The following is a 23296-nucleotide window of genomic DNA, read 5'->3' on the forward strand; positions in this document are numbered from 1 at the left end:
AAACGAAGGTGTCTCCAATCAAAATGCGCCATGTTAAATAATAAAATCAATTTTAATTATATGGGTCACATGATTGATCACTAATCCCCATATATATAATGATACAATAAGACTTTTTTTCTTTTTTTTTTTGATAAACCAAAAATTTGTCGGGAATCTGCAAATGAAAGATGATCCGGCACTATCATTGGCGTTCAGCCGTACACGTGTCCTTTTTATTGCTACAGATCTCATAACTTCGGTCCGAGAATAATACACAGAAACCCCATCTCCCAGCAAAAGTATCAGTAAATTATAGCCACGTGTACACGGAGAGCAGTTAAAACTAAAAGAAAAAGTGATTTCTAATTCTACATAACTGTCAACCAAACAACAGACATCTATGTTATGGGTCTGAAAAAGAGTCTCTCTCATTGCTGGTAGCTTTTCTTCTTCGATTTGAGCTCTCAAATCCAATAATTTGGGTAAACATGGCGATTCTCTCATTCCTTAGTAGAGCTTCAAGAATCTACAAAGGCTACCCTAAGCTTCTGGTCCTCTGTACTCTGGGTCTCAGGTTTCTCTTTCCCTTACCATGTTTTCTTTCTCAGTCTGCACTGCTAGATTAGATTGACACTATTTCATTGTTTGTTTTGTTTCCTGTTTGGTTGCTGAGTAACTTTAGGGAATGAAAAGAAATGGGCAATTTGAAAGTTGGTTTTTTGTTGCACAGGACTTGAGAAACCAAGGCCTCTGTTCAATTGTGCCTAGTATTTGTTCTGTTGTTTTTGTATAACTGTACATCTAGGAAACCATAGTGGCATTTTTTTTTTAATTAACTATCTATATACAGTAACTGAAAAAAAAAAAAAAAAAAAAAAAAAAAAAAGCAACTCAGAAATGTTCACTCCACTGAGCTAAATCTCCACAAAATCTTATTTTATATCTGCGGCTATCAGAACAAAGGAAATTAGTTTAACAATTATGATTACTTTTTAATGTGACAAATTATCGAGGGAGTCAGTGTTTTTTTTTTTTTTTTTTTTGGTTAAAAGGAAACTTCATTAACAAAACTAACCGGCCTCTAAACAGAGGTTACAATGCGATCGTACATCATTCCAGCCGAATCAAGGCTGAGCAGGAGAGTTACATCAGAAGGGGGCAAGAAAAATTATAAAATCCTGACTGAGGAGAGCAACTCATCTAGCAAGGGCGTCGGCACATTTATTCACCTCTCTATAACAATGTCTAATCCTAACTAGGGAATGTCTTTCAAAAACTTCCTACAATCAGCCACCAAAACATCAATACCATTAGGATGATCTAGTTCCTTCTTCATAAGATCCACAACCAATTTTGAGTCAAGCTCAATTTCAACCGCTGGAAGTTTAAGAGTAATACACAAGTGAATGCCATCACGAAGGGCCCAAAGTTCTGCAGCAACACTAGTTGTAGACCCAATTGCTCGTGCAAATCCCTTGACCCATTCTCCCTTATCATTCCGAATTAAACTACCTCCACCAGTCAGACCGGGGTTCCCCAATGAAGATCCATCTGTATTCAACTTGAGCCAGCTAAAAGGAGGTTGGTGCCAACGAGGGAGTCATTGTTAAAGCATCTAAATTCTAATCCAAAAGCTTGAGCTAATTTAGGTGGTCCAAATCCAATGACCCACTGAAAATTGAAATAACGACAAAGAGGCACATGGAATCCGAGAATAAATCAATCAGGCTTTGACTTTTTTACCACGTAAAGTGTCTAACTTGAAGCTTCTTTTTTTTTTTTTTTTTTTTTTTTTTGAGAAAATCTAAAGCTTAAACTTTTGGGTGAAAACTGAACAGGCCAACAACTAAACTACATATACCAATAGCCAAGCAGCCACCACCAATGTTGGATTTCTTGACAATCATAAGCTCTTGATTACGTTCTAATTTTGCAGTATGTATATATACAACATTCTGTTTCATTGAATCTACCCATCCTCGCCCATATTGTTGTAATTATCAAATAATAATAATAATAATAATAATAATAATAATAATAGTAGGACAAAAATTAGTTACATTACTTTTATGTTATTACTTAGGTTTTTCATTTAAAATTCAGCCACATGGTTGTACTTAACTAAAAATGTACTTTTCATCTATGAGAAAAAAGTCACATGGATGAATTTTAAAAAGAGAATCTAAAGAACAACACCTAATGTAGTATACTTAAATTTTGTTCATAATAATAATAAGGATAAAATGCAAAACTAACCCTCTAAGTTTTTTCAGATTTCATTTCAGTCCTTAAACTTTCAAGTTTATTCAATTAAGGCTTTTTCATCAACTTTTGTTATATTTGTGGTTAATTTTTCAATTTTATAAATTTTTCTTCAAATTTTTTAAATTAAAAAAAATTCAATTAATGATTGAAAAATATTTTACAGATTTTTTTTTTTCAAAATTTTTTAACAAAAGTTAATAGAAAGGCCTTAATTGAATAAATTTAAAACTTAGAGCACTGAAATGAACGAAAGTAAAGTTAGAGGACCGAAATAAAATTTGAAGAAAGTTAGAGGGTCAGTTTTGCGTTTTAGTCTAATAATAATTTTACCCATCCCCATTGACAATGTGCATCTTTTTATGTGGATTATTGCTGTTTTTGGCCACGTTGAATGTTTTTAATATCCTATATTATGTATAGTTTTTGTATAACTAAAGGTAGTCTTTTTTTTTTTTTTTATAGGTTAAATTACAAATTGCACCTTTTTGACCTGTTTTACTTAAAAAAAAATTGACTTGTTTTCAATTCAGTTCTTTAAGTTTCTTTTTTCTTTTCTTTTTTTTTTTTTCTTTTTTTTTTCCTTTGAGTCATTTAAATTTAATTTGTTTTCAATTTAGTCATTTTATTAGTTCCATTTGATCTCGCCATTAGTTTTAATATTTTAACTTTCCAAAACTACATTGTTATGGTGGACATAATAGCATGGATTGGATGGAAGGATTACATTCGATACAAATGGAAGTTAAGGATTGAAATGAAAAAAAGAAAAAAATTTAAGAATTGAATGGAACATATCAAAGTTAGAGTAATACTTTGTAATTTACCTTTTTATTATTATTATTTACATTTATCTCTATTTTAAGTTCTATTTTTTTAGATCTCTTTTAAAACAAGTCTTGATGATTTGTCTTTTGGATTATAAATGTCATTATAAATCTAAATAAATATTATGTTCTTATATGTGTCATAGACTTATCATTTATAGATATAAACCACTTAATTATAATGCTTTAAGACCCTTTTGGATATACACCATTATAAGTTTCTTTAAAAAAACTTTCTCTCCTCTCCCTTTGTATGTGTGTTAATACTTAGTATTCTAAAAAAAAAAAAATTTATAATGCTTTAGTTATAAAATCATGTTCACATACCTTCACAACTCCTTTTTAACCATTTTTAAAATTAAAAAAAAAAAAAAAAAAATCAACAAATGCAAGACTGGGGTTTCCAATTTGTGAGTTTTTTTTTTTTTTTTGGAGAAATAATTACAACGTGATGCTAACCCCGCAGCTCAAATCATTTCCCCTCCAAACCCCCAAGCACTTTGTACATAGGGAGGTGTCAATTTAGCTACAAGGCCTTTACCAATTTTGTGAGTTAAATATTTATGATAATGATGTGTTATGTAAGGTCGCTACTTTAATGAACTATATAAATTAACATAATGTTTGTTAATTTCCCGTTTGTACGATATATGCATAGAATTAAATCAGCTTTTGAATATTATTGCGTTGTCAATAGACTGTGAATTATCTAGATATATTGTTATTTAGTTACCAAGTCTAAAATTTTCAAATCTCTATATAATCATGGGCCCCTTATTTTATTTTTTTTTATTTTTTTTTTTTGGCTTCACTACTATATTGCAGTAGTGGAGGCCTTGTGGCTTACTCAGAATCACAACTTGACACTAGAGCTCCTCATGTTGGCCCTAATGAAAAGGAGCCCGAGAAAAAGAGAGTGGTGGTACTTGGAACGGGATGGGCTAGTACTAGTTTACTTAAGGACCTGGATGCTTCATTATATGATGTTCAGGTTGTCTCACCCAGGAATTATTTCGCTTTTACCCCTTTGTTACCTAGTGTTACATGTGGAACAGTTGAAGCTCGAAGCATTGTGGAGCCAATTAGAAATATTGTGAAGAAGGTAAGACAAAACAAGAGATGGAAGAATATATATGTATATATATATATAGGGATTAGAATCATGTTACTCTTTTTTCTCGAAAAAGAAAAAAAATAATCATATTACTCTTGGTGTAACTCTTTGCGATGCCACATAAGCTTTTATCAAATGGGTATTTTAACAAATCAACTGCCCGGTCCTCTTGGTCCAGGTTCTCAAAAAAAAAAAAAAAAAATCAACTGTAGGTGGTTATTGGAGGTGGATGTATTCAATTGCATCATATAATATGTATGTATGTACACATTAATAATCTGACATTATATGCACATACATACGTGTGAGTTATGTGACGAAAAGCTGGATATTTAACTCTGTTTATCTTGAGATTGCATTTATCACACTTCCATTAGAAGCAAAATTAAATAAATCAAATTGATTGCTCTTGGAAATTCTTTTGATGTGGCTGTGGCAAGTAAAAATATCTTTATCATCCTTTATGACAGAGAAAAGGAGAAGTTAAAATCACAACTCCTTTTTAACCATTTAAAAACTATATATATATATATATATATATATCAACAAATGCAAGACTGGGGTTTCCCATTTGTGAGTTAAATATTTATGATAATGATGTGTATTTTATGCAAGGTCGCTACGTTAATGAACTATATAAATTAACATAATGTTTTTTAATTTCCCGTTTGTACGATATATGCATAAGATTAAACCAGCTTTTGAATATTATTGCCTTCTCAATAGACTGTGAATTATCTAGATATATTTCTAATATATTTTCTCTTTAACCAAAAAAAAAAAAAAGAATTATCTAGATATATTGTTATTAGTTACTAACTCTAACATTTTCAATTCTCTATATAATCATGGCCCCCTTAATTTTTTTTTTTTTTTTTTGGCTTCACTACTATATTGCAGTAGTGGAGGCCTTGTGACTTACTCAGAATCACAACCTGACACTAGAGCTCCTCATGAAAAGGAGCCCAAGAAAAAGAGAGTGGTGGTGCTTGGAACGGGATGGGCTGGCACTAGTTTACTTAAGGACCTGGATGCTTCATTATATGATATTCAGGTTGTCTCACCCAGGAATTATTTCGCTTTTACCCCTTTGTTACCTAGTGTTACATGTGGAACAGTTGAAGCTCGAAGCATTGTGGAGCCAATTCGAAATATTGTGAAGAAGGTAAGTCAAAACAAGAGATTGAAGAATTTATATATATATATATATATATAGGGATTAGAATCATGTTACTCTTTTTTCTCAAAAAAGAAAAAGAATAAAAAAAAAGAATCGTTACTCTTGGTTTAACTCTTTGCGATGCCACATAAGCTTTTATCAAATGAGTATTTTAACAAATCAACCGTTGGTGGTTATTGCAGGTGGATGTATTCAATTGCATCATATAATAAGTATGTATGTACACATTAATAATGTGACATTATATGCACATACATACGTGTGAGTTATGTGACGAAAAGCTGGATATTTAACTCTGTTTATCTTGAGATTGCATTTATCACACTTCCATTAGAAGCAAAATTAAATAAATCAAATTGATTGCTCTTGGAAATTCTTTTGATGTGGCTGTGGCAAGTAAAAAATATCTTTATCATCCTTTATGACAGAGAAAAGGAGAAGTTAAAATTTGGGAGGCAGAATGTGTCAAGATTGATGCTGCAAACAACAAAATTCTCTGTAGGTCTAATATTGAGAACAACTTGGTGGGTAATAGAGAATTCTTTCTGGAATATGACTACTTGGTCATTGGAGTAGGAGCACAAGTAAATACTTTTAACACGCCCGGTGTCAAGGAAAATTGCCACTTTCTGAAGGTAAAGTCTTTCAAATAGAATGGAGCCATACATGATACAACATTAGTCTCTGGTTGCTTCTTAATGACCCTGAGATTCTTAGATGACTGCATTTTTCTAAACAGTCAGAGTTTATTACTGTAATTAACTTAGTCTCAACAGAACTATAAATCTTCTGTTCTCAATTAAATAAGAAACGGTGACATCTCATGCAGGAAGTAGAGGATGCTCAGAAGATCCGAAGGAGTGTTATAGATTGCTTTGAAGCAGCTATCCTTCCTGGTCTTAGTGAAGAAGAGCGAAGAACAAATCTTCATTTTATAATTGTTGGAGGGGGCCCCACTGGTGTGGAATTTGCAGCTGAATTGCATGACTTCTTGGATGAAGATTTAGTCAAATTATATCCTGCGGTCAAAGATCTAGTGAGAATAACAGTGATCCAATCAGGAGATCATATCTTGAACACGTAAGAAAAAATGAAGCTGTCATATTTTATTAATCCTGATGCTAATCAACATATTTCTCATGCCTGTATTTGTCATAAATGAAATATTGGGTCCAATCCTGTATACCATAGGGAGATTTCTTCTGTTAGTCATCCCAATCTTGCATCAAAGCAACTTAGACTTATTGTTGAATTTATTTGTGCACAAATATTCATGTGAGTTCAATTCCAAAAGTCTTTAGTCATATTCTATACTTGCCCTATACCATATATACATTTGAGTTTGGGTTCATATTTAAAATAATGGAAGAGTCTTTTATGCCAGTTAATCATTCAAGACCACAGCTTGAAAGTTCATAAAATTTCATATTTTCTCTGTAGATTTGATGAAAGAATTAGTTCATTTGCTGAGAAGAAGTTTAGAAGAGATGGCATTGAAGTTCAAACAGGATGCCGTGTTCTCAGTGTTTCTGATAAGGATATTACAATGAAGGTGAAGTCAAAGGAAGAGGTTTGCACCATACCTCATGGATTAGTTGTGTGGTCTACTGGAATTGGGACTCGTCCAGTTGTAAGGGACTTTATGGAGCAAGTTGGGCAGGTGTGTTACATAATTTTAATGCCCTTGCACTTATGAAAAAAATAAGTAAATAAATGAAAGAAAAAGCACTTGTGGTAAATGAGTAATGTGAAATTTCCAGATAGTTGAATGGTGTTTTTGGAGCCTAATTTCAAGTTAGATTTTCGTGTAGTCCCTGCTTATGCTTTAACTTTTAATTCAAATGCAATTATCACATTAACTCTGCTCTATATGCAGGCTAAGAGACGTGTTCTTGAAACTAATGAATGGCTGCGAGTAAAGGGATGTGAAAATGTCTATGCCATTGGTGATTGTGCTACAATAGATCAACGTAAAGTCATGGTAAGTGAAGCCTTTAACTGTTTGATTTTACTTTTTAGAACTGCAGTAGTCCTTCTTCATTATTCATGTAATGCATCATTTTACAGCAGCTTGTCCTAGCCATCAGAGATTTAGGTATTTGGTGATGATACCAAGCCCCTTGGTGCCAGTAATTTGTTGAAGTTGTGGGTTACTTGGTCACATTAGCACCAATTTATTTTGTATTCACCTTGGATACTCGTTAATTAAGCTATACAGTTTCTAAATTGTTGTTTTTGCTTCTTGAGATGGAGTTAGAGAAAGATATATTTACCAGGTTTACACTGATATTTGTAATCTACGGTAATGTTACATTTTTTATATCATTATGTTTTTAGGAAGATATCTTGATCATATTTGAAGCTGCAGACAAAGACAATTCTGGTACCTTAACTGTTGAAGAATTCAAAGATGTGGTAGATGACATCCTCATTAGGTACCCTCAAGTGGATCACTATCTAAAAAGCCAGCAGAACCTGAAGGATGTGACAGATCTGTTGAAAGATCCCCAGGGGAATGATTGGCAGGAAGTGAATGTTGAACAATTTAAGTTAGCCCTTTCTCACGTGGATTCGCAGATGAAGAGTCTACCCGCAACTGCACAGGTATACGTCTTTCCTCTAATGGTTAAGCCATCTGGATAAATTTGATGTGGATTTTTGAATGTTTGATATCCAAACAATGGGACACAAATTTACTCCATCTTTGGGTATTCAGGTCGCTGCTCAACAGGGTGCATATCTGTCTAGGTGCTTAAACCACAGAATTCAGTGTGAAGAGAATCCAGAGGGTCCTCGGCGTTTTAGAGGTTCTGGGCGTCATCAGTTTCGTCCTTTTCAGTAAGCCATAAAGTTTAACATGCTCATTATCTTACCTCATTATTTATATGGGTCATCTAGAACATGCAATTGCACTATAATCTTCTATGAATTTTTAAGCAAAAAAATATATAAAAATTCTTTCAGGTTGCATTCGAAGAACAAATGTTATTATTTGCATGATATGAATTTCACAATACAAGGTAGTTAGAGCTTTGGGAATTTCGCTATAACAAAAAAATTTGTGATAAAGCTTTGGAGATTTATCTCTAATTTATTATTGATTTGAAATAAAATTTTATGTCTAATCATTTCAAATCCATCCATAAATTTCATCAATAGAAAAAAAAAATTACTTTCTCCTTTATTCAAGCCATTTAAACCAAAAAAAAAAAAAAAAAAAAAAATATAAGCCATTTAAACCAAAAAAAAAAAAACACTTTAAAATATAGCATTTAAGAGGAGGAAAGACGGATACTTCTAGAAAATCCCTCCTTTTAAATACTTTTATCAAATCAAACCATTAAGGAAACACAATTATTATTTTGGAAAGGGAGATCCATTCAAATTGTTTAATTGGCCTCATTTCCTAGTTAGCTGTTAGCCATTGTATGATATAGCAACTAACATGACAGATATTCAGAAATTGTTAGCACAATCCAATAAGTTTCTGAACTTGAAGTATTGTAACACTTCAATGGAGCCTTTTCCTAGACATCCAAAATACCCCTACGTGCAATGATTAACTCAACAGTTTTGTAAACAGAAATTATTTAGCCAATTTCAGAGACTAAGGTCTGTTTGGTCTCGCAAAAGTGACGTATACAAACTATATCATTTTAATTGGACATGGTAATCTTTCTCTCCTCCCCTCCCCTCACTGTCTCATTGTTTTTCCTTCAACATGCAACCATTTTTTGACGAGTACATTTGAAGAATGGTAAGTAAAAGATCTATCAGGATTGTATGACTGGATCATGGTACCAGAAAGCAATTAATTAAGTAATCTAGTTCCTAAATTGATCCTTGAAACTATCTGGCATGCAAGATATTTGCACGTTGTTGGTAAATATTAAGAAGTAGCCAATTACAGAGTAGCTGAATCCCCCACCTGTTAGAATAATGTGGCCTAACATAATATATATAATGCCTCTATTATTAACAAATAAATATTCAGTCTCTTGTAAAATTATGCTATATTTTTATGATGTAAGATATTGATATATTGAAATAGGTCTACTTGATTTAGTAGACTAAGATTATGAATGCATTCATTGTAGTCCTTGACTTGACCATATCTATCATGATGTAGCCTATTCTGATAGGTACATTGTTGGGCCATGATGGAAAGGAGGTGCAAGTTAAAATTGCTCAGACTATGGAAGACAATGAAGGCTAGTTTTTCGATGGTCAGTGCATAATAATCTCGGAAGTCCTTCCATAATGAGATTCATGCACGTTGAGTGTTGGCTTTAATAAATCTATCGTGTCAATACCAGTAACTTGAACTCCTATTAAAGGTGTTGTCATTATAGTAGTTCTGGATATGAATGATAGATAAATCCATGTATTAGCATGGAGTTACAAAAGTAATAACACATTAATGAACTTCTTCATTAATGAATCTATTTAATAAAGTTGTTTATTAAGAAATGTAACATTTCTGTTACATGAAGTGTTATTACAATAGAAAGGATTTTATGGCTGGTCATGTCCTTTCTGCATATTATAAATATTGTCGAGGCCACACTTGCAAGGAGGTGTGAAGGAGAAAATTAAGCTCTTGTTAATCCTGACCAACTGGGGAAAGCATCCTGATTGCTTGTGAGGTTCTTGAATAACATAATCTAGTATGTAAATTTCTCACATCTTATTGTTGATTTTTATTACATATGCATATGATATAATTGTTAATTGATAAATGTATTGTATTTGTTTCTCTTGAATTATTACTTTTTAAGTATAATTCCAACACCACCCTCACTCCCCGGGGTGCAAAATGATATTTTTTCTTCCCAATCAGTTCTCATGTGTCATTTTGTAGTCATCACTTGTGAATGGAGTATCTATCGAGTAACATTCCAAGGTTATCAGGTGAAAGTTTTCAGTATGGTTGAAGATTCTTTGACAAAGATATCAAGTAAAGCATGTGCTGATATTAACCACAGTCTAGATTCTTAAAAAAAAAACCAGTCTTAAGAAAATTTTGCTTTTGTGATTTTCTTCATTTGTCTTTCACAGAAAAACTTTAGAAATATTTGAATGCCCTCTAAACATGGATCTCAGCTGTAGTGAACAACTCTATATCTATTGACAAAATGTTGCAAATGTTTTTAGCTGCCATTTTTTTATGTATGCCCTTCCTAACTAATGAGGTGCTGGCAATTTGTTGACACAAGGTACAAGCATTTTGGGCAATTTGCTCCCTTAGGAGGAGAGCAGGCAGCCGCAGAGCTACCTGGAGACTGGGTTTCAATAGGTCACAGCACTCAGTGGCTTTGGTATTCTGTATATGCAAGGTAATTATCTTCGGCTTCTGGTGTTTTATGTGTGTGTGCATCGTTGTATCTGATTTGGTATAATTGTTTCTCACGTTTAGCAAGCAAGTGAGCTGGCGTACAAGGATGCTAGTTGTATCTGATTGGACAAGAAGATTCATTTTTGGGAGAGATTCAAGCCGAATTTGAGACAACATTTGGGAGGCCCTTAAATTATCGAGTTGTATTGGTTCTTGCAAATGCAGTCTTTGCACCTATGAAGCTATCACATTATTGTCTATTATTTTTCTGTATTTTTTGTTCCCATTATATTTGGAATAGATTTACTTTCTCGTTCTTGATAAATGAACACTTCCACAAAATGTTTAAATTTTCAAGCAATGTTGATGTAGTGACCCGAAAGGGGGTCTTGCAATCCATGAAATCTCACATCGCCTAGGGAAGCACATAAGAATGTGCTTATAAGGAGTGACCTTCCTTCAATGTGTAGAGACCTTTTTCCCAGCGCAACCTGGGGAAGAACAAAACCGTGAGGGGTATGGGTCCCAAAGCGGATAAAATTTTGGATTAATGTCTGATTGTTGCCAATTTATGATGAACTTGCAGATGGCACATGGCAACTCAAAAATTTTCAAACTAAATTATTGTTTAGTGGGTTTAACCTCTTAACGGTTTTATTGGGGGCTGAGTGGTGGGTGGATATGATGTTAAATTGTCTCTCTTAGAGGCTTATGGTTTTATTACTACTGGGAAACTGGTGGCTGCCTTTACAAAAATGGAGTAAATGGCAACATAGACATGCACCTATCGGAAAATCTGGTGCAACCATGCAATTTCTACTGCCTTTTGTCAGGAATGACAAACGTGAATTTTAAGTTTTAAAACAAAAATATGGAGAGTGATACAATTGGTGGTTTCCATACCTTGGGGCACGGCAAGGAATGTGCTTTAATACTATCACAGAATTTCCCCTGGATATGAGATGAGTGATATCCACCGGTTCATGTTCAAAACATGTCCCAACTCCCAATAGGTATGTCCCTAGTCAATAAGCATATGGCCTCTTTCTGATTTGTTAGTTTAGTTAAAAAAATTAAAAAAAAAAAAAAAAAAAAAAAAAAAAAAAAGGCTAGTGATTGCATTTTGAGTTACAAAAATCCAAAACAAAGCATTCTTGGTTTACTCACAAAAGAGACCATTTGCAATGCTGCCATGGCTTCAGTTAACTCAACCGAATGAGGAAGTAAAATATTTTATGGCTCAGGGCTGCTATAATATTTCCATCATCAGAGTATCGGATCACCACTCCAAACCCAGCTAGTGAAGAATCCGAGCTGCATTTAAAGTTAGCAGCCTTATAGAAACCAATTCTGGCCGGGGAGGAGACCAGGGACGGACCTACAGTAGGGCAGGGGGAGCCATTGCCCCCCACCACCCCCCCCCCCCCCCACCCCCACCCCAAATTAAAAAATTAAAAAAATAAATAAAAAGAAAAGAACTGGTATACAAATGCAATCTGGTATACAAATACAAAAAAACTAGACTTTGGTAATGACTGTTTTGTGTGATTGTTTATTTGTGAGACTAGTTTTGGTAAGTCATAAGTGACTTTTTTGTGAAACCAATTGACCAAAGTCTTTGGTCTAATTGTTTTGGTTTTATAAAAAATTTTGTCTTTGTCACTTTGTGTAATGTTGCTAATATTAATAATAATATATATAAACTTGTGAATTTTGTCTTTGTCACCTTCTGTGATGTGGTTAATATTAGTAATATATATAAACTTGTGCTTGTTTGGTTGTGATTATTTTGGTTTTAGATTTTTTTTTTTTTGTGTATGTTGTACTTTATTGACATTTTTATAATATCAAATGTTTAAAAAACACTTATTTTATATGTAGTATTTTGTTAAATATGAAATAGATAGTTTTTATTTTCATAAAAAAAATATATATATATATATATATGTTTTAAACTTTGGCCTCAAGTTTGAATCCTAGTTCTATCCCTGAGAAAACCAACATGGGGGAGCTTTGATGTATGGATAACCTTAGTAACTTGCTTGTGAGTTGTGAATCTCAAGAAATTCCACCAACAGTGATATGACAGAGAAGAGGGCTACAAAGTAGTAGGCTGAACCATGATTAAGCTCAGACGGTAAGAATCAAAGCTCTTGTGGTTGTGGTTGTGGTAGAGCAGCTGGGAATTAAGTTGGTTCGGACTCACACACAAATTGGGCATAGGCCTGCGTGAATTCAGTCCAGCCCTCCGGATGAATAGAAGTAGAAAATTTAGCCACAATTTTTTTTTTTTTGAGAAACATTTAGCCACAATTTTACGACCATAAATGTCATAGAAAAACTTGGACCAAAGTACATACTAGTAAAAATTTGGACTCAATGCTTGACCTGCCAAATTTTATTTACTGTAATCGCTGTGTGCGTATTAGCGTATATACGTGAATTGATTTTGAATGATTTTTCAATGATNACTCAATGCTTGACCTGCCAAATTTTATTTACTGTAATCGCTGTGTGCGTATTAGCGTATATACGTGAATTGATTTTGAATGATTTTTTCCAATTAGATTGTCTGACGATGGGACTTTTTTTTTTTTTTTTTAAGAAAAAGGAAAAAAAAAAAAAAACAATTTATAGTACTTAATATTTGTGAGCTATACAAATCCTCTATATTATTTTTTTTCCTGAAACAATTGTGGTATATCAATTGTCTAGTCCAATTCTTCTATAAAAAAAAAGTGTCTAGTCTTTTTTCTTTTTTTTTTTTAATTTTAAACTTTAGTTTTATAAGAAAAGTAAAAAGAATACATGACAATTTGTAATTGATAAAGTATAAAGTAGAACACAAAAAATGGTACAAAAAATTCATATTCAGATTTAAACCTAGACATCTTTTATTGAAAATAATAAGTATAGAAGAGAGAGATATGAACTTAGCAGTCTTTACTAAAAATACCAAAAATGCCATTTGAACTATAGGTTATCAACTAAAGGGAAATAAAGGGAAATCTTTATTTGAAGAACAAAAATACAATTGGGTTTGTCAAATAAAAGGGCATTAATAACCCTCCAGAGCTCCAGCATTCTAGGAGAGAGAGAGAGAGAGAGAGAGAGAGAGAGAGAGAGAGAGAGAGAGAGAGGACTAATGACCTAAGTAACCAACTGAAACAATAGAGAGCTTTTAGTGTTTTTGTTATACATTGCAAAAGGAAGAGAAAGATTTCAACATAAACTTCTTTACAATAAATACCCAAAAAAATGCCATTTGCATTATAGATTATTGACTAAAGGAAAATATTTATTTGATAAATAGAAATACAATTGGGTGTGTCAAATAAAAGGGAATTAATAACCCTCCAAAGAAGTCTAAGGCCACGTTTCCATTCAACCCCATACATTTAGCATGAATATGGGTACCAATGTTACAATTCTGAGGGGCCTAACCCAAGTAACCTAACTCTAAGCTGTGTGAAGGGTTTCAAACAAAAAAGATATTGACCATCCGAGGCCATCTCAAAGTTGTGGCCATAGAACAACTACATTCATAATGCATAGACCAAAGCTGTTCTTTACTAATTTTTTTGCATCTCTCTTAATAACTCGATGATGATTCAAAAACAAACTCAATGATGATTTCTTTTCAACGCTTCTCTAACTGCCAAGTTAAGCGCAATAGCTTCTGCTGCCGCAGCTAAACTGCCATACTTGTATGTGGTTATATAAGCGTTCATTATTTTGCTTAAAAAGGTGAGTGAAAAATTTTCATACTTAGTGAGACATGACTAAACTAATTGACCCCAATGACTTGTTTCTTGGTTTATTAGGTTTGCCACTACAAAAGGGATGTTTTTGGCATTTAGCATGATTTTGCTAACAATTTCATTAGCTGACAAGTTTTGCACACTATTTTCTTGAGTAGCATATTGAGTCTTAAAGCCTCGAGTTCAAAGTAGTGGCAAAGCTGAGGTGATACAAAAAAAAATGATTCATGTGGTTGGGATGTAGTTTCAGATCGGTTGGGATGGGGGAACAAGAAAGCTGAAGCACGAAGCAGCAGGACAAACTTCCAGCTATTGATTTGTCATTGCTTTGGTGAATTTGTTTTGATAGGACATCAAATTAATGGTGGGACATGTGAATGGGAGGCATGGATTTCCTTTTTTTTTTCTCAGTCTTTGAGAATTTTTTTTTTCTTTGTGAAACTCAAGTCTTAGAGACTCAAATTTCACGTAAATTTTTTATCAACATTAGCTTTGCCACCTCTTGGTAGATACTTGAGTTCCTTCATTAAACTGTAGCTTCAAATCCTCAAGATGCTAGTTTATAAAATAGTTTCAAAAATTTGCCAACTAACAAAATTGTTAAGAAAATCATGTTAAATGGCAAAAAATCCCACTACAAAATAATGAAAGGATAATGCCTTTATTTCCTCTATTCTTGGTTTGGGTATAAAGCCCTCATTTCCCACAACAAAACATTTAACCATTATTCAAGCGTTTTTAGCTTCTCTCTCTCTCTCTCTCTCTCTCTCTCTCTCATGTGTTTTGTTGTTTGGCCATAAGAACTTGGACAGAGAACTTCTTTGGTCTGAAACCTACCATCCATCCAATCTTTGCTGTTAGGGTAGTGTTGATCTCATGGAACTTCCTAAGTCCAACCCCCCCTACATTTCTTAGGGGTTGGCAAAAAGAGACCAAATCCTTTAACGCCAATTTTTTCCTTTTTTTTATTCTCACATTTTGGAAGAAACCAAAATCTCCTCACTATTCATCTAATTCAGTACATTACTATATTGGCAACTTAAAGGTGGACATGGTATAAGAGTGCTTGAGCCATTGATTTTAATATCTTATCAACGTTGCCCTACCAGCCCAAGATAGACATTTGCTCCGCCACCCATGTAATTAGATTTTATCTTCTATTTTCTTGTGACAATTTGATATTTACATTTGGGGGAGGGGGATGAACAATGATTGTTTTCGTTCGGAAGCACTAAGAGGAGCCAATTGATTACAAAGCTCTCGGCTGTGTCTTCTATTTTAAAAGGCTAAAATCATTAGTTTTTCCTCTTGACAAAAACAAAGGAGATTCCAAATATTTCTACTCTAGATTAGTCCTACAAATCAGATGCCAAAATTTGAAAAGCAAATTAACTGATAACTTTAGTAAGAAGCTGCTTGGGAATTTGCTTAGTTGAACTCTCATAAAACAAACCAAATTATGCTAGATTTACCATGACCCAGCCAGACCCTGCTATGTGCAATGCTAATTGGACAAATTTAGTCGAGTAACCTGTCATACTGGTTCCACAGTGAAGCATCTTTGTATTTCCTAGGTCTATTCTATGAATTGTTAATGCTCTCTATTAAGTACACATGATGTTCTGCTGTACCATAGTAACTGTAAATTCATTGAGGCACTGGAATTTGCCAGGGAAAAAAATACTTCCAAGCTACAACCATTTGACATATCAAGGTTTTTTTTAACTTCTCCAAAAGCAAAAAGTTGAAATGTTCCCTAACGTCATGAGCAATAGGAAAAATTGTGAATGCTTGAATGATATGAATAATAGTGCACAGGTTTAACATATTTAGAACACGTTGAGATTTATACAGAAGAAAAAGTTGATCCATATGACCACTTGCTCTTCTTTTTTTCCACCAAGGAAGTTGATCTATTTTGATACAAACAAGATATTAGCTCTCTCTTCAAACACCGCTGGCATATTCATTTGAAAATAGTAACCTCTATCTCTAGATTTAGTAGTTGCAGCCTAAGTGAGATGCGTGACCTTAAACTATTAAACAAGCTTAAGAGCGAGTGGTACATTCTGAATTTTGATGAAAAAGGACCAAACTTGAAGCATTCAAGAAAGTATGACACAAGTACTAAGTAGTCAATAATATTATGATTTTCCATGATAGGAGACTTCTGTTAAAAGGGTTTCAGCAGCACCAGAATGTCAAAGACTAGTATATGACAGATCATGCAGGTTTCAGGCATCTGGGATGAATAGTAAAGATATGTTTTTGTCCAGGATAAAGATATAACAGCATTTGATGAGCTTCCTTTCTCACACTGAAAAATCTTTATGTCCTTGAGTACTATGGTAAAGAAAGTATACCTTCTTTGAATGGAGAAATCTTCTCTCACACTAGAATGGTTGTTACCAGGCACACATTGGTATGGTGGTCAAGAGCGGATGGGAAGTATGCTGCAGGTATATCTAATCAAATTCCTTGCCTTCCCAAATTGACTATCAAAGACTGACCCTGATCCTTGCCATTGCATCAACTCTTGGACAGGTAGGTCTTAAATGGGTCAGTGATAATGGGGTTGGCTGCCAAAAAGCCTTCAGAATAAGCAATGATTCTCTTCTTTGTTAAACAATTCAAAAATTTGACTTCTGTCCATTTTCGTTTTTATAATTTGTTGTCAAATACTGGCAACCTAATAACATCACAGAAGCTTTTCAAATTTTCAATGGAAAATCCGAGTTTCTCAAAATCAATATTTCACTTTTCTGCACTGAAATACTGCAAAAGAATGCAGTGTAATCTGCTTAAAATCCAATTTTCATTAATCCTATTATTGAGAGAGTAAAATATACACCAGCATGATCATCTGCATTTTTGTGCAAATTGGTAATCCTTAATACTGTTCCAATATTAATAAAAACTACTCAAATTTCATTCATTTGGAAATCCTTAATCCTGTTCCAAGTATCTGGACCAACATTTGCCTTCAAATGCATACCGAACCTTACAGATTGCCATCACTGTTTCATTTCCTTCCTTGTCCATGGCTTGAAGGTCTCATCTTTTAGTCCCTAAGCCAACTGTCCTTCTCCTTTCCATATACATAAATCACAAATGAAAAGACTCTATATAATACATGAGCACCAGCAAGCATTAGATGAATGTGTTGACTCTGTATTCTTTCAAACTCAATGGCTATCACCAACACGTATTAACACCAAAAGAAGGTAACTTTCACACATTCTTAACCATCATACAATGTTTAGCAATCATGAGAACATTACAATTTTACAAACATTTGTAAAGTAATGAGGTTCAAGTCACCAAGTATAATCTAATTGTTAACCAAATTCATGATGCAATTACGTAAAGGAAACTCCCCCTAGATTGGTGGGATGCTCACAAGGACAATAAACATCTAGCATTTAGGAAGAAGAACTACTTTGCCTATATGATAAGTATGCTGCTAGACATAAGTTCAAATACATCCCTCTGAATCTAGGTATAAGTGCATAAATTCTAACAATAATGATCAATTAAAATCTGATGGTCATATCCAGATGCCAATTACTAGATTGCTTTGAATTGCTAGGGTACTTTTAGCTTGATTTTGGTATGCGTTGACAGTAACACAGAAATTTCTGCCAGAAGATTGCTGCTATATGGCTTTGTCCTAATAGTCAATAGATCTTGAAGAACAAGACTAAAGTAAAAAACTAAAGTCATAACCCAGTAAGCACTAAGCAGTAACCACCAATTAACTTCATTCTACAGTCCCAACAGTGTAAGTAAGAAGAAATATGGCAAGTTCCAGATATCAGAATCAAACAACAAAATATTTTTTTGAGTTCCACAGTACCTTCATCTTCACCTTCTCATTGCACATATCTTCATCTTTGTTTCTTCTTCTTCTTCCAGAAGGTATTCATGCAATTTATATTTCATCAAAACAACTTGACCAAAGAGGCATGTGCCTGATGACAGTAAACTGTATTTTACCATAAAAACCATCCTGAATGAAGTTCAAGACCTTAGGAAATATAGAGACATATGATACATTCAGGTAAGCTAGTTGTCAGAATGAAACCTTAGGAACTCTCCCCAAATGCAGGTATTATTGATTGGAAAATTTTAGTCAACCAGTAAAATATGATAACAGATTCAAAAGGGAGAATAGAAATAAGTTCCAATGTCAACTAATTTGAAAGTTGAACTGTCAGAATAAGTATCATTCAAATGGTTCTGAGTCCTAACAAAAAGAGTATCAAATAACATGCTATTCATTTTCATTGACTTCAAAACATGTACCACCATTATCAAGCAAGAGAAAAGCTTAGCCCATTATTGCATAATAGATGAAGTAATACAACCCATTCACAGAAAAACAAAAGCTTGCAAAACCCATAACAAGAGTTATGGCTCACAACAATGAAGCTAAAATTTTCAGTACTAACAATCCACTCGTTCCTTACTTTCTTATTATTCAATTCATTCTGCATCTCCTTCTGCAAAACTCAAGGCCTGACAAACTGAAGGCTCCACCTCCTCATTATTGCAAAAATACGACCTCCTTCCAATCAATTCAGCCACTCTTTTCGCCGGCCCTGAGTCCCTTGGAGTCTCATTCACACACCGGAGTGTCCTAATCTTTGGAAGCACGCCACCCACCTCAGAAATTGACACTGCATTACCATCCTCCTCACCCTTGTACACCATTACCTCACTGGGAATCTCCCACCGCTTCTTCACCCGGCTCTCAGTCCCTTGATTCCCACGCGATTTTCCCACTGATGAAGCTCGCTTTTTTTCACACCTCTTCCCATCATCCTTATCATTCTCCGGTAGAGACCGCTTCCTACCATCACTCAATCTCAAATTCCCATTACTCTGATTAGCAATCTGATTATACCTGCTCGCCACAACCCGGCCTGGCTTCATTGGCTTCTTCACCGACTTTTCTCCATCTTTAAACAACTTCTTTGGCTGAATTGATGCAATAACCCCATCTTCTTTCTTCACAGGCCTTTTAGACGTCATTGTCGTGGCGGCTTGCTTTGAAGCCTGAATCTTTGACACAGTTTTGCGCGATTTCGGGCTAAGACTCAGACTTTTACCCCTTTCTTTTGTCACCTTCAACTCATCTATATTTTGAAGCTTCCAAAAACACGATTTCCGGCGATTCTGTATCGACTGGACCGGCGTGATCTCCGGCTTCTGCCTAGCTCTGGCTCCAGCGAGTATTTCCGAAGGCCCTAAACTCATACCCCTTCTCATAATCTTCGATTTCACGCTTGAGGGTAAAGGTTCTTCAATCTTTTTCATCAAATCCAAATTCTTCCCACTCTGCTTCGGCTCCATAAACTTCGCTTGCACAATCTTTCCACGCCTTTCAACCGTCTTCACCGCATTTCTCTCAGCCTTTTCCAGCCGAAGCGCATCAAGTCTCAAAGATAACCGAGAAATCTCCTTCTGAATTTCCTCAATTTCCAAATCAATCTTTCTTTCATCGGAGACCTTATCATCTTTTTCTTCTCTTTTTTCATGCTCCTTCTTTGGTACCACCGGGGTTTCAAGAAGGCCCTCCTTCACAAGAACCTTGAATGGCTTCCCTTGTGAGTTTACGACAAGGCTATTCGGGCAAAGAGGCCTAATGGGTACCGAAGATTTCACAGGGGCAGGGGTTTTAACCACAAGAGGGCTAAGATTTTCTTTGCTGCAATCGGATTCAAACGATTCGGACAGATTGACAGAGTGAAGATTAGACCAAGAAGTTTTAAAGGCAGTAGAGCCTTCGGATTCTTCGTTGTCAAAGGCGGCATTGTTCCAAACCTGGAGATCTGGGGCGTTAATGGCATCTGGGTATTGAAGAATACTCATTGTTGAGTAAAGGGTTTAGGCAATTCTTGAAGATCAGAGAAAATTGTTTGTTTGATTTTGTTTGTGAGGGTTTTTGGTTTGTGGATTTCTTGTATGATTCTTGTTGGTGATCAGAGAGAGAGAGAGAGAGAGAGAGAATTGTGAATCTGAAGTGGGGAATTTTTTTTGTATTTTGAGATTTTTGACCGTTGGGAGGAGAAATTAGACGTTGTTGGAAGTGGTATATTGGCCGTTAGATGCTAAACGGCTCCTATAGACGCTCCGATTTGATTTTAAAAAAAAGGTTAATTTGCCAACATTTGTATTTGTTCGCATTTAATAAGTACCATTTTTTTTTTTTTCGGGGGGGATATTTTTTTGGGAGGGGGGGGGGGATAAATGGGGTCCAAACGGAGCGCCTTAGATACGGTGCGTTTCATTCAAAAGGAGTCTTGTCTGACTACCTCTACCTTACCTAAAAAGGACAGAAAATTATCTAACATCCAGTTTTGTTTATGCACGTGTATCAAAAACAAAACATTAAAAAATCAGATGATTCACTGCTTAGAAATTATTAAAACAAAATAAAATATATGTGACTAAATGTTTATTTGTTTTGTTTCAATAATTTCAAAGCAGTGAATCATCTGATTCTTTAATGTTTTTTGGTGTTGTAGAAGGTTTAATATTTGAATTTTTTTTTTTTTTTTTTTGCAGTATCTGAAATTGTTTGACAAATTTTTTGTAAGCAATTACACGTTCAAACAATGGCTTCTTCATCAAATTGTAACACAAATTGAAATCATACAATAGTAAATCATGCAATGATGTTTTTCTTAATCAATTTAAGATTTTACAAAATTATTTTATTTTACCTTACAAATAAGTAGGTTCTCATGCATAGCACGAGTTAACGACTAGTTTATCTTAATAGTTGAATAGGACATCATGCTCATTCATGACACTGATATTTACAGAAATAGTGATGTTGCCCTCACAAAGGCGCTAAGGTCACTTAATATAAACAATGGCAATTTATATTTTAAATCATATAATTTATTAGTGATTTTGGAAAATTTTAAATTTAATCACACTATGTTCTAAATGCTCTTTATCATTAAAAAAAAAAATTATTGTTACCACTACATGTTCTCTCAGCATATATTAAATCCCAAAAAATGTCATTTTACTTTAATGAAATAAAGTTTAATTTGTTAATTTTTTTTAGGAGTTTAATTTGTTAAGTTCGAGAACAACACAACTAATTCATCCTTATGCATTTCAGATACAATACCGTTTAGATGATTTACTATGAAGAATAGAATACCATCACACTCTAGTGATGTAACAAGTCAAAAGACTTTCATAATGTTTCTCTTACGTCAATAATTATATGAATGTAGAAAACCCAATTTAGAAAATTATCTTAGCTAATAGGACATGATGAGGCGCAAGTTTGTGCTATACTAGATGTATCAGCTAGTGATGCACAAAAATATTATAGGACATGATTAATTGTTACAGCGACAGTAGATACTCAATGGCAAAACTTTTGTGTATTGTAGTTTTAATATCTGAGACATCTTTGTTTGACTTTTGGGAAAAATATAATTCAATGGTTAAAAATAGCATAAAAATTGTCTAGAAAAGTGGACTGGAATCATACTTGAGTTAGATGGTGCTTTAACTAGTGACAAACTTGTTGAATCTTGGCGTATGGTATTTTGGGTGGAGTATTCAAAGAATTGGAATGAACACAGGAACCACGGAAAGGAAGTGACTTTTAGGTTACGTTTGGATTGGGCGTTTACTGCTTACGTTTCACGTTTGTGTTTTTTGAGAGGCATGGGACCCAGCTACAGTGGCAGCAATAAACACGCAAAACCTCCGCGCTGAAACGCAAAATGAAACTCCAATACGCACCGTTTCATTAAAATGTCTGCGCGTGTAGGTAGTCCACTTTTTTGGTGAGCATAAACACAAAATGCGTTGAACCAATCTAGTACTATTCACACTCTCTGACCCACGAAGCAGAAGGACAAAATGTTGCATTCTCTCCATCGGCTAATTTTTGCATTCCCTTCTTCCTCTCACCTACCATGCACAAATGGAGTTAATTTTCATCAATGCCTCATCCTCTTCATCTTCAATAAAATGCACCTACCCACCATCCCGCAATAAACTATCAAAACTCACACTGAAACACAGTAATTCAGCTCCCACACTAACAAACGAACCCATTCCTTCGTACTTCGCTTGAGCTCAGCTTCTCTCCGCTTGGGACGTCGTGGCCGCCATTGTGGTTCTCTGCATTCACGGATACTGTTCTGTCTAACTTTTCATACTCTCTGATTTATTGGTGTCTGGTTATTTTGTTTTCCATGAACACACTTCAATCTGTGGTTTTGTACAAAACTTGTGTGTAATTTTAGTTTAACATTTGTGTGTGATTTTTGTGTTTTCCATAACATTAATATGTGGGTTTCTCTCTGCTTCATGTAATTTTGGGTGTTTCTCATCAAGTGTAGACGTATTGGAACTATATATGTGAGTTTACTTTGCATTTTTCATGACTCATGCGTAACTGAAAACTGATATGCATACAAATTGTTCGTTGAAATGCCTCAATGAGTATAGAAGGAAGTTGTAGCAAATATGGGTAAGGGGAAATCGAAGGCTGATGGTAATGGAATAAGAACTAGGTGGAAAAATCCTAGGGAATTAACACTATAACTTCAATCCTAGGGAAAATTGATCTACAGCTATAACACTGGAAATTACTTAACATGAATCATATATCCAATCATAACTTACGAAATTTAAATTATACATTTCACATCATCATCCAAATTTATTAACTTCAGTCACAGAAAGTAGTTGAAAATTAGTAAAAGAGTCCTCCACAATCTTTACAGGAAACCCACCTTCCATTAGACAAAGATTGAATCCAAAAACCAGAGTAAAAATCAACAATGTATCAAA

At 34.3% G+C, this 23296-nt stretch overlaps 2 protein-coding genes across 4 annotated transcripts; one reads left to right on the forward strand and one right to left on the reverse strand.

Moving 5' to 3' along the window:
- The first annotated feature begins 353 nt into the window (after positions 1-353).
- LOC112014945 (external alternative NAD(P)H-ubiquinone oxidoreductase B1, mitochondrial) lies at positions 354-11057 on the forward strand. 3 transcript variants are annotated; one of them, XM_065775551.1, is made up of 11 exons: positions 354-556; positions 3897-3987; positions 5156-5350; positions 5794-6000; positions 6195-6445; positions 6806-7025; positions 7242-7346; positions 7703-7969; positions 8082-8203; positions 10582-10701; positions 10782-11057. In XM_065775551.1, exons 1-11 carry the CDS (start codon positions 471-473, stop codon positions 10867-10869), a joined length of 1752 nt encoding a protein of 583 aa, XP_065631623.1. In that variant the 5' UTR covers positions 354-470; the 3' UTR covers positions 10870-11057. The 3 variants fall into 3 exon arrangements, with proteins under 3 accessions (XP_065631623.1, XP_065631621.1, XP_065631622.1); XM_065775549.1 differs by lacking the exon at positions 5156-5350 and having other exon boundaries at positions 3897-4173; XM_065775550.1 differs by lacking the exon at positions 3897-3987 and having other exon boundaries at positions 355-556; positions 5086-5350.
- Positions 11058-18720: 7663 nt separating this feature from the next.
- On the reverse strand, positions 18721-20508 carry LOC112014942 (uncharacterized). Its single transcript, XM_024047322.2, has one exon. It carries the CDS (start codon positions 20333-20335, stop codon positions 18947-18949), a length of 1389 nt encoding a protein of 462 aa, XP_023903090.2. The 5' UTR covers positions 20336-20508; the 3' UTR covers positions 18721-18946.
- Positions 20509-23296: the final 2788 nt, after the last annotated feature.

The sequence above is a fragment of the Quercus suber genome, unplaced genomic scaffold (assembly GCF_002906115.3).
Source record: "Quercus suber isolate HL8 unplaced genomic scaffold, Cork oak 2.0 scaffold_114, whole genome shotgun sequence".
Taxonomy (NCBI): Eukaryota; Viridiplantae; Streptophyta; class Magnoliopsida; order Fagales; family Fagaceae; genus Quercus; species Quercus suber.